The following is a 12932-nucleotide window of genomic DNA, read 5'->3' on the forward strand; positions in this document are numbered from 1 at the left end:
AATGCTTTATTTATAAAAAGTTTCTATAAGGCTGGTCATTTTTACATATATTAATGAAGGTTTGAGTTCGAAATCGCTGTTTTAAGTGTTTTAATTAAATATTCAGAACGCTCAGTGATCAGAAAACCTCCACTTCTATTGGTTTAATTTGCAATTTAGTCTTGAAATACTTGAAATAACCGAATTTTCAGCTTCAAAAACTTAAACTTTGAATTAAATTGACTGGTGCAACATTTTTTTAACCAGGAAATTATTCCAGATTTTTTCTTCAATTTTAGTGGCTACCTTGCGAATAATAGAAAAAGTTGGTTTTACGACAATCATTAGTGGTAAAAGGAAAGTCATAATCTAAGGATTACCGAATATAACATCACCGACATTGATGTAAATTCACTGTTCAATTTAGAAAGTTGAATTAATAACAACTTTTTTTATTTTAACATGAATTTATGTTTTCATAATTGTGAATGATTAAAAATTGAGACCTCTTTCTGAAAAAAATATTTTATCTCTAATAATAATTTTTAAATGTTTAATTTTATTCAACTAATAACACCTTGACATTTTTAAATAATAAAATAATACTTTAATCACTTTTCTAAAGTTTCACGTTTCTAAATTATTCGCTTAATTTTTTTAAATCTTAATCGATTTTAAAACTTATAACCATTTGTAAAAATTTTCACAAAAAAAAAAAACAATCCAAGAGCGCATAATAAAAAATAAAAAATTGCTTTATTATTAAAAAATCAACTTTTTTATTTTTATCGTGTATCTGATTTTATATTTTGAACATAAAATACTATTAGCATATTTTTTTCGCAGCACCACTTTCATTTGGTAAGAATTATTTACGAAATGTTTATTTACTTGTTTTATAATATATACTGTTACAAATTTATATTATTTCGAAAAAGCAAATAACTGTCTTTAAATAATTCCCGCCAGACAAAAGTGCTGCAATCACGTGGCAAATTCCAAGTACCCGATTGGAAACATTTGGAAATGCAAAATGCTCAATCGTTGCCAATCGGTTTGGCACAATTAAGAAACACGATTCGGAACGATTGAGGCATTAGTTATATTGTTTCTTATCGATCACAATTGATTATTTCTAGAAGGGGAATCATGAAAAAATTGGATTGATTGTGCCTAAGGTTCATTTACAACTCAACTTCCTCGAGCGAGATCTATTTTTTTACACCTGGCGCTCTTGGAGGTTATTGTATAGTGACGGATCATGAAAGAATTTGGCTGGTTGCCTCCAAAGTGCATTTAGAACTCAACTTCCTCAAGGGAGATGTATTTTTCACCTGGTGCACTTGTAGTTATTGTCTAATGACGAGTCATAAAAAAATTGGTTGTGGCCTTTAAGGTTCATTTAGAACTGAACTTCCTCGAGGAAGAAAATTTTTTTGCACCTGGTACAAACTAAATTGGTTGGGACGACGGTCGTGACCTACCGGAGTCGACCTAGTGTAGCGTTACTGATAGAAAATATGTATAGGAATTTCCAGAGTCCATTACAGGCTGTGAATTGCGGACGGAAAGTTAGTAGACTTTCTACGGAAATTTAACGGAATTTCCGTTGAATTTCCAGCTGGAATTTCCAGCTGGAATTTCCGTAGAATTTCCGCGGAGCACTTTCAGGGGAATCTTTCCACTCGGGGACACAAGATCGCGACACTTCTGTTACCAGAAATATTAACCAGAATAGTTTTAACCAGAAAAAATCAACCATAGTTCATGAACTAAATTTTTCTAGTCAAATTAACCATAATTTCGGATTAAAATAACTAGAAATATTTTAACTAGACGTGTCTAGCGACTTTAAATAGAACTTTTTTTGAGTTAAAGCTCTGTAGGCTTTGAGGTACGCATTTTCTCATTGTGACACTCGCGCTGCGCGCTCGATTTCCAAAAGACATTTGTAAACAGGTTTTGTTGAATCTTTTTTTTCTCGTAACTTTCGTCGTTTTTCCACGCATTTTATTATTTTTGTTTATTTACAAACTTATTTTTCACGAATAAAACAAAAAGTACGCATCCTATCAAGAAGTGATTCTTAACGAAGTTGTAGATCTTTTTTGGGATAACAGTTTTTGTTGAATCATTTTTTTTCGTGTCCTACATAGTTTGTCCACAAAATGAAATTTTTTATTTTTCATTATTTGAAGGGCTTTCAAAAAGAAATGTTTTTCTTCTCTTGACTTTTTTTCATATCGTGCGTTTTTCGGCTTCAAATTTTGATTTTCGGTTGATTAAAAAAATTTTGAAAACGCTATAACTCTGATAACTTTCTTTTTATCAAGAAAAGTCATAAGGATACAAGTTTTCTCTTTTTAATACTATAAATATCCGTACATAGAATTTTTAAATTCAGAAAACAGTGGTCTCAAAAATTTTCAAAATGCGCTCACATTTTGAATTTTTATCAAAAATGGCTGGTTCACGAACTCGTCCTTTCTTTTAGAACCTAAAAAAAGTGTGCCAAAGATGAATTTCATTCGTTCATTTTTTCGAGAGTTATCGTGTTTACGGACGGATGGCCGGACGTACAGACAGACGCCATAGTAAAAACCTGATTTTTGGATTCAGGGGGTCTCGAAACGTGGAGATCCGTTGGAAAACTGTAATGTCAAATTTCGGACAACTCTAATACTTTTTTAATCATAAATGATGAGAATGTAAAAAAGGAAAGTCTGGGATTTTTGTTTTAAATATTGCAAAAGTAAGGAAATACCTACAAGATGCACTTTAAATAACAATCAGGGCTAATAAATGTGAAATTGTTGCATTTCGCTCACAAAAAATTCTAAGTTAAAAATTTTACAAAATTAAGATTCTGGGTTTTGCATATCAATGATCAGGGAAAATGATACATTGGTCAGGGAAAAATTATGGAATTTTGAAACTTAAGTTTTGCGTCGATATGCTTACTATCCTTGTATTTCTATTCCTATTTCTTTTTTTGCAGTTATATCCCCCTGACGATTATACTTTTAGTTAAAAACTTTATGATTTGGTAGAAAATTAACTTTCTCTTAAAAATGTATATTATGGTGTTGAAAGTTCAACCGAAATAAGGTAGATGAACTGGTAATCGTCACTGCATTTTTTATCGCTAGATGGCCCAGTATTTTTTGTACAAAATTAGTATACTTTTCTCATGTTAGTATTTGGTAACGTGCCTGACAATAACTACCGCATTTGCATAATTTGCATTTTAATCTCAAATAAAAACTGACTCCAATCAAATATCACGTTAAGTCATCAAAATGAGGTTTTTTCATATTTGCTTTAATCGGTCAAGCCCTTTGTGAAAATAAGAATTGTGTTTTAAATACAATTATATTCATTTTTGATTTCCAATTTGGCTAGGTGGCGATTACGAGTGCATTTACCTTATTGTTTTATTGAAGATTCATCTCCTTTTTACATTCTCATCATTTATGATTGAGAAAGTATTAGAATTGTCGGAAATTTGACATCACACTTTTTCAACGGATCTCCACGTTTCGAGACCCCCTGAATCCGAAAATCAGGTTTTCACGATGGCGTCTGTCTGTCTGTCCGTACGGCCGTCCGTCCGTAAACACGATAACTCTCGAAAGAATGAACGAATCGAATCCATCTTTGGCACACTTTTTCTAGGTCCTAAAAGAAACAACGAGTTCGTCAACCAGCCATTTTTGATAAAAATTCAAAAAGTGAGCGCATTTTGAACATTTTTGAGACCACTTTTTTCTGAATTTGAAAATTCTATGTACGGATATTAATAGTATTGAAAAGAACAAATAATTTATCCTAATGACTTTTTTCGGTAAAAAGAAAATTTTCAGAGTTACAGCGTTTTCAAATTTTTTTTAATCAACCGAAAATCAAAATTTGAAGCCGAAAAACGCACGATATGAAAAAAAGTCAAGAAAAGAAAAACATTTCTTTTTGAATTCCCTACAAGATTATCATAACCAATTTTTTAATTTTCTACAAAAATCGAAAATTCAAATTTTGATTACACATAAAAAAATGGGAAATAAAAAATTCCATTTTGTGGACAAAATATGTAGGATACAAAAAAAGATGAATTTACAAAAATGGTTATCCCAAAAAAGATCTACAATTTCGTTAAGAATCACTTCTTGATAGGGCGCGTACTTTTTGTTTTATTCGTCAAAAATAACGTTGAAAAAAGTAAAATAAAAAAAATGTGTGGAAAAACGACGACAGTTACGAGAAAAAAAATCCAACAAAACCTGTTTACAACGGTCTTTCGGAAATCGAGCGCGCAGCGCGAGTGTCACGATGAGAATGTGTACCTCAAAGCCTACAGAGCTTTGAGAAACTTCATCTTTGACTATACTTAATTAAGTAGACAATTCAGAATATGAAGACGCATATAAATACTGCCATCTAAAAGAGATCTTTTTGATAAAGTTTTTTTCAAGCATTCCAAATGCAAAGAATAAATATCCGAGCGCGAAGTGCGAGGTGTAATTATGTTCGAGCGCGAAGCGCGAGGTTCAACCGTCGCGCAACCTAGAGCAGATTTTTTTTTGAAAATTCGATATTTTATTTAAAAAACTTATCTGTTTGAGTAAAGTATGTAATGTTTTTAGGATAGAAATGCAACTCTTGGGTTCACAATTAATCTTTTATGTTCAGGATTTAGCTATTTTGTTGATAATTGATTCTTTTGGAATAAGTTCAAGTATTTTTGATAAAAAAAATCTATCTTGGCTGAAATATCTACTATTAAATTATTCGTTGAAAATTCATGTTTTCTGGTTGAAAACTGAACTACACCCAACTCTCGCTTTCATTGAAGTGTCGGGAGTTGCCTTCAAATGACTGATTTCAGGTGTATAGAAACGTAAACAGTGAAGGCCGCCTGACTCATTTCCAATTGGAATATATATAATGTCACAACCGCTCTCGCTCTACTCACCTGAGAAACTGCGTGAGACAGCAGTTCTAGGAAGGCCGAGAAGGAGGTGATTGAAAGAGAGAGTTTGGTGTACATGGTTGAAGGTTGAATCATTTGGATTGAAAATCTATTTTTTGTGGTAGATTAATTATTTTAGTTGAAAATTAATTTTTTTAAAATTTTATATATTTTATTTAAAATTGATCTTTTTAAATTAAATAATAAACTAGTTGGGTGTAACATGAACTACAGTGAGACCCTTCTATAGCCATTCCGAGAATAGACTTCGCGCGATTGTCACTCAGGCAAAACCTCATGCGTGAACAAACAAAAGCGTTTTCATCCGAAGCAGTAGTATAGTATCTTAAGTTATTTTCCCAACATCGCCAGCCGCCAAACCGGTGCAATAGAAGAGTTGAAGAATGATTGAAAAATTGTTGAAAATTGATATTTTTTAGTTGAAAATTCGTCTTTTTTGGCAGAAAACTATTCTCCTTGGTTTAAAATTACTTCATTTTTGATTGAAAATGCAACTGATTAGTTGAAAATGAATTTTTTTGATTGAAAATTCATATCTTCGGGTTGAAAGTTCAACTGTAATTTAAGAAATACGTGATATGCTCAGGCGAGAGAGAGTGTCTGTCAAAGTATCATTCTCTATGTTAAAATAAATGAAAAAGGCTTTACTGAGGGTGAGGGGGGAGGGGTGGTCTTGAAATATGTGTTGAGTATTTAGTGAATAGCCCCTTAACTTGTGCATTTTTCGTTGAAAATATATCTTTTTTTTAGTTGAAAATTGATCTTTGTTTGCAGGAAATTAATCTTCTTAGTAAAAGATTCATTTTTTCGGGTTGAAATAAAAAAAAATTACAATTTTAGGTGATAATGTTATATTTTTTGATTGAAATATAAGCTATTACTATTAATTAAATAATCAACTATTTTACTGAAAATTCTTTATTTTTTGTTTGAACATTCCACTGCTTTGTTAAAAAGTTATCTTCTATGATTGAAAAGTAATATTTTTTGGTTTAAGTAAATAAATAAGTTTGAAATGTAAAAATTTCAGTCTTGAACTACTTTATTTCGTGAAAAATTGGTCTGGAAAAAATCAAGGCGAAATCAGTGAATGAATCAGGGAAAAGACAGGGAACTTTGAAAATGAAGTTATGTGGCCACTTTGTGAAGGCTCCCAAGAAAAAAATTTAATTTCTAATTGGTTCTTGATCAAAAAAATGTCAGTAAATTCTAAACTTTGTAACAAAGTTAAATAAACTTGAACTTTTGTAATGATTCTTCCATGAATTTTGATTGAGCTCAAATAGGGTGACATTTTTAGAACCGTCTTTTCTCCGATTACAAGTATTAAATCCTATAGGGCTTCGTAGCAACTTCATTAGACACACATGGCTTCAGCCACGACCCTACAAAAATCAGTATACTTCTATTTTGCTAGTGACATTCACCCTTAAAGCGACAGAGGGGGTTGAACTCAGAAGAAGAAGCAGGCGACGATTACGCTTGCTTTTAATGTATAACAATTTTGCTCTCGTTGCCTGCAAAGAAGTCGCGTTCTGGCAAAGATGAATACTTCGCAGACAACAATGCGAGAATATTTAATTTAACTTTTTCATGTCAAATTCGTCTACTTCAGACAAATTTCTAAAATATAAGGCGTTGTTCAGAAACTACGTTACGCTATTTTGAATACTTTTTCTACCCATCACAGATCATCACCCTAAGCTTGAACCTCCCACGGTGACGTCACAAATACAAACACCCCCACCCTCTTTAGGTCCACATTTTTCTTCGATTTAATTTAATAAACGCTCTCAAGGTAGGGGAATAGGGTCATTTTTTAAGAAAATAGGGGAATAATAGGAGAATAAATTCTCCTAAGTAAAATTTATCTATAGTAACCATATTGTATTCAATAGAAAACGCGAAAGATTTCAAAGCGAAATATATTGCACTTTTAACAAAATAGTTTTTGTTTTAAACAAAAACGATTACTTTTCTCAAAAGAGATGAATTTTTAACGAAAGAGTTGAGTTTTCAAGTGAAAAAGTCGAATGTTTTAGAAAACAGTTTACTCTTAACACCGAATAGATGACTTTTCAACCAAATACTATAGAATTTCAAATAAACAAATTAGTGTTTAACAAATCAGTTGAATTTATAAGCACATAATTGAATTTTCAATAAATTAATTAATTTCACTCCGAAGAGTTGCATTTACAACCAAATAGTTGAATGACAAAAATGATCAACAAAACAGTTACTTTTACAACCAAATGGATTGAATTTCAAGCACAAAGGACGAATTTTCATCAAACTAGTTGAGTCATTAACCAAATAGTGGAATTTTCAATCCACAAAGATGAATTTTCAACCCAAACGTCAATTCTTCAAACAAAAAAGATTAAACTTCAACCAAAAATAGTTGCATAATTCACCAAATATTTTATTTTTTAAAACAAAAAGAAGATTAAAAAAATAGAGTTGAATATTCACCAAAAAAAGCTGTATCTTTACCAAAAAAGTTCATTTTCAACAAAGACAGATGAATTGTTGATCAAGGAAGATGACTTTCTTACAATAAAGATGAATTCTCAATCAAAAAGGACAAACTTTCAAAAGAAAAGTTAAATCCTAAACTAAAATTTTACCTTTAAGAAAAATAATTGAATTTCTAAACTTCAAAGATGGATTTTCATACAAAAAGATTATTTTTCTACGAAAAAAAGAATCGTTAAATTTTCAGTTGAAAAAAATTACTTTGCAGCTAAATTTTTATCATGCAAAGGAGATGGATTTTCAAACGAAAGAATGAATTTTCAGTAAAAGAGTTAAATTTCCGACAAAATAAAATAAATAAATCAAATTTTGAGATAAAAAAAATCGGTCAAAAAATTTGAATTTTTAAGAAAATAGGTATTTATCAATATAATTAAATTCTTTACAAACAAGTTGAATTTTAAACTACAGTGATGATTGTTCGACAAACAATAAATGTTTATCACTGAAGTTTAACATTCAACCAAGTACAGTCAAACTCGGAGAAAGTCGCGGTTTTGGGACTGACCATGAACCTGACCTAACAAAACGGAACCAGACAGTCCGACTGCGAACGTAAACAGGCTATTGTATTGTTACGCCCGAGTGAGTGTGAGTGAGCTCCGCACACTTCGCGCAAGATTAATTTTTATGAAAATATAATCGTTGATGTCAATAAAAAACAACATTATTTCAAATAAAAAACAAATGAATTTAAACAAAAAGATGAATTTTTTACGAAAAATTCAATATTTGATATTTGAACTGCGCGCCTCTAACTCGTACTGAAAAGATACACTCGTCAAAAAAGTCCCTCTCTCCCTTAGAGCATACAATATTTTTTTAACAAATGGATCATTTCAGAAATTGTTTAGTGAGTTATAGTAATATTGCAGGTAATTTATTGTAACTTAGCATAAATTTCCCAAAATTCAATTTAAACATGTCTAAATTTCCGAAAATGTATGGACATTTTCAGTGATTTATGGTAATCTTACAGGTCATTATGGTAACTTCCGAGAAATTCTCTAAATTTAAATTTTAAACATTTTTATTAATTTCCGGTATATGCAATTTTTTGGTAGTTGATGGTAATATTACAGGTAATTTATGGAAACTGAAGATATATTACCCAAAACTTAAATTGAAAAATTCTATAAATTTCCGGAATTTTTTGGCAATTTACGGTAATTTGATCAATTATAAATAATTATTTTCCATAAATTACCGCAAATTTCTATTATCTGCAACTAAAATTTTCTTACAGTTTTTACGCTGAGTGGGCTGATTATCGTAAAATGCGAGCTCATAGATGTATATTTTCAATATTCACCTCTGACATCACTTCTTACTCCCTAGTGACTAAAAAGTACTTTTTACACCCTAAGGAGTTAAAAGTAGAGCTTTAGCTCCGCTCTATAGGCGTCGAAAAGGGCTGACATCAAGCATGTGTAATAACAAATATTTTAATTTTAAATGAAAAACAGTTGAATTCAACCAAAAATGCTACCTTTCAACAAAAGAGTTGAAGTCTCAACTAAAGTGGATTAATTTTTAATAGCATTTTTAACAAAAAGAAAGATAGACTGTCTACGAAAAGACAGAATTTAAAAAAATTGCCACAAAATACATGATTTTCCAACCAAATTGTTAAATTTTCAACCAAAAGCGATCCATTTTTAACCAATAATATAATAATATTTTCAACTAGTGAAATGAATTTTCAAGACAGTAGTTCAAGTTTTAACAAAAAAGTTAAATATTGAATCAAGAAAGTAAATTTTCTTCTAAAAAAAGACGAATTTACTGCAAATTTTTTAGTCTTCCACTAAAAGGAGCAGTTTTTCAATAAAAAATTAATTAGGTAAATTTTCAGCTACCTAGATTTTTAACTAAAAAACGAATTTGCTACAAAATATTTAAATCCGAAACCAAGTAGTACAATTTTTAAATAAAAGAGATGAAATCTGAACCAAAAACATTATAATAGACTATTCAATAAAAAACTTTTCAACCAAAAATGTTTAGATTTTCTTATTTTCTAATAATTCTGCATTTAGATTCTTTAATTACAAAACAGAATCACTAATTGTTTGTTTTTTTCAAGCATTTCAAAAAATTGTTGTTCTCATTTATATTTCCCATGTGTAATGTCACATTCTGCAAGAACCCCTTCACCCCTAGGTCATAAATGGTTACAAAACATCTTCCCTCCCCCCTCTCTTGTAACATGTAATTTTGAACGGTCCCATGTAGAATCGTGAATTGAAATAAAAAGCTATTGTGCAGGATTTATCTTTCATAACATTTCATTACCTCTTCATTTTCGGAGAAGAAAATAAAACTGGAAATGAAAAGAGAAAGTTAAATCTTTTGCAATATGAAATGTAAAACTAATGCTTTTATTTGATTCTGTAGATAATCTGTTTCAAAATGTTCATTGTACTAAAGAAGGATTTAACTTAATGATAAAATATGCATTCAACCGAAAGCAATTTTATCATATCTTTTCACAACTTATTGAATGGGTAGTATTTAGGTATGATGAAAGGATATATGACTTCTAAATAAATATATAAATTTGCAATACGTTTTGTGGAATTAATGTAGATACTGGAACTTGTTTGATACTTGATTGTATAATGAGAAAGATTTCTCTAAATTATAATTTAAAAAAAATTCTATAAAAATGGAAGAACTTTTTGAGGAGAACAATAAGAGTCTTTCTTCCAAATTATTTGAGGAATTTAACATTTGACTTTCATCTTATACATATAAAATTTGTATACAACTGAAAATGATTTTAATACTGATCTTTTTACAACTTACTAAATGGGTAGTATATTAATTAAATCTGATTAAAATAGAGGTGCTTTCAAATAAATAATTTCACAATATTTTGTGGAAATAATTATTTTAACGCTAGCAGATATCTCGAACTTTATCTGTATAATAATTACTTTAGATTTTTTTACTTCTGGTTTATTCCATAAATTTATCCTAATGATGAAGGCGATCTCGAGGGCAATCTCTAACCCAATATTTCAAAGCGCTCCTAAACGCCTGGTAGACTTCTGATTAACCTTAATTGTTCTAAGGACATTCTGTTCTCGATTCTGTTGCCAGATATATAATTAAAGTAGACCGTAATAAAATGAATTAATTTATCTTTGCGAGAAGAATATTTTATGCAATAAAGCTTTTAACCACTAAGTCGGGGAAATAATTTTTATTTACATATACGGAGAAACTCTTGATCGAAAAATCTGACATTATAATATTGATATTTACAAAAGTTCGATGGCAATCTAGGATATAGCCGAGAAAATAGTATTATTGCCGCAGCCATAGGAAGAAATACATTTTCCATTTTATTTATAAATATACTACGAACCTAATAATTGACATTTATAGTTAGAAAAAATCATATTTTCGATAGCAAATTGAAGTTGAAAAAAAGGGATATTCACAAATTAAAAGATAAAACCGTAGTTGCAATAACTACACAGAAAAAAACTACTTAATTTAAGTCGAAAATTCGGCTAATTTTAAGGTATCACAAAAAGAAGCTGAGGCAATCTGAAATTAAGAATTACATCTGATCATTAAATTAAGGGAATTAGATTCCTGAAATTCAGGCCGGGACTATTTGAAATTCAGGGAAGCATGGCCTGAAATTCAGGTATGCTCGCTCTTCAATTGAGAATATATGTATACTGAAAGCTAGTGTAACCTTAAGTTAATATACTATCCTAACTGAAAGTAAGGGTAATGTTCTAATTAAAAACCAGGAATTTCTCACGCCTTACCGACACTCCTCAGCTGTTCTAATATAATAGTTATTCGTTTTAGAAAATATACAAGTTGGGTTCAAACTTGTAAGAAAATGCAGGGAAAGTAGGGGAAAATGGTAAAAATGGTATATTGGGGGCAGGTGCGGTCCAAAATCTTCAGACAATTGCGTTCCGTATTGTGTTGAAAGGGCGCTCACGTTGCGAAGTAAAAACTTTTGTAATAATTTAATTCTTTTGATAGGTTTAATAATCCAATTATTGGCTGACAATTGGAACTGATTTTGCTGCAGCACTTTTTTAAATCCGTGAAACGAAAACTCCACGAATTACTGAAACATATTATTATAGCCGACACTGACCAATGCGACATGGAGTATTGGAGAAGGATATGCGACTAGAATAAATGGCCACGAGCTTTATAGTAGCGCAAGCGTTCTGTAATGACATGCAAGGTAGTACGAACCTGAAATTCAGGAAAGGTATATTCCTTTATTTTAGGTGACGAAAGCCTAACAGGTTATTTCAGTTTGCCTTCAACTTACTTTGAGAACTGAATATTGAAATTTAGGAGGATACTTTACTTTATTCCAGTATAAAAATGTTGATTTGTTATTTAAAATAAGCTAGTGCTTTATTCAAGATAGTTTGCACACTGAAATTCAGGTACTTCCTTAATTCAAGTCAAATCTGAAATTAAGTCGAATATAACTTTAAGTATTTATTTGTACTGTGTAGCAGTTAAAATAACATAAGTTGCAAAACAGGTAAGAAAAATTACTATTTCCAATGGGAAGGTGCGATGAAAGAAAAAACAATTGAATGTAGTGCTTCGTGATTCAGTACCAGATTACGTCATTACACGCGCCGAAGATCATGAGGATGATAAAATTCCTAAATCTTATAATTTGTTTTATCACAGGGAAATATGTCCGTTCTGCTGCCCCGAAGACCCCTGTGCAATTCCCGCCAGGGCTGATTTCTTTTAACAAGGTTTTTTCTTTTTCAGCATAGAATAAAATATAAATACCTAATTGTATGTTTAATGTACAAAATGTATAGTGCGTGAAGTGAATGCGAATACATTTTTATTTTGCTCTTTCGACCATGGCAGTTTTTCCTATTTTCTATGGGAAAAATTAGAAATGCGTAGAATGAACATAGACAGAATGTCTTTACTATTGTGTTTTGTAAACTTCACAGTCGGCCTTAGGGATTATAGTAAGTTTCTTTTGGTATAAGTGCAATTATTTAATAATTTATTTAATATTTCAATAAACATAATAACTTCAGAGCTTAATATTCACAATAGTAATTCTTGCAATAGTGACGCTATATCCTGGCTTGCTATTGTCATATTGTAAAAATAAATATTATACCATCAAATTTTATAACAGAAAGTTTCTCCGTGTATAAGCGCAGATTCGTTATTCAAACTATATGATTAGGTATAAATAAGCAGTTCAAACTTGAAGTGGTATACCAATTTTAGGTCGAAATTGAATTTAAACTAGATTTTGAACTCACCAAACTAATGGAGTTTTGCATGCTCTTGTCAGTGATCCCAGATCTGAAACGAGATGCGGTCCAATACTATGACAGGGCTATGTCCGTGTGAATATAGTAGGAGACGCTGCAAATGACTGAGTTGCGCGCGC

The 12932-nt window shown here is 30.7% G+C and overlaps 1 protein-coding gene across 1 annotated transcript in view; it reads right to left on the reverse strand.

Annotated features, from left to right (window-relative positions):
- The window catches only part of LOC117171007, a 254157-nt gene that overhangs the window by 79767 nt on the left and 161458 nt on the right, over positions 1 to 12932 (reverse strand). Inside the window, exon 4 of the mRNA XM_033358052.1 lies at positions 4931 to 4940. Coding sequence (XP_033213943.1) covers positions 4931 to 4940 — 10 coding nt within the window. The remainder of the gene's footprint in view (positions 1 to 4930; positions 4941 to 12932) is intronic.

Source organism: Belonocnema kinseyi, chromosome 4 (assembly GCF_010883055.1).
Source record: "Belonocnema kinseyi isolate 2016_QV_RU_SX_M_011 chromosome 4, B_treatae_v1, whole genome shotgun sequence".
NCBI lineage: Eukaryota > Metazoa > Arthropoda > Insecta > Hymenoptera > Cynipidae > Belonocnema > Belonocnema kinseyi.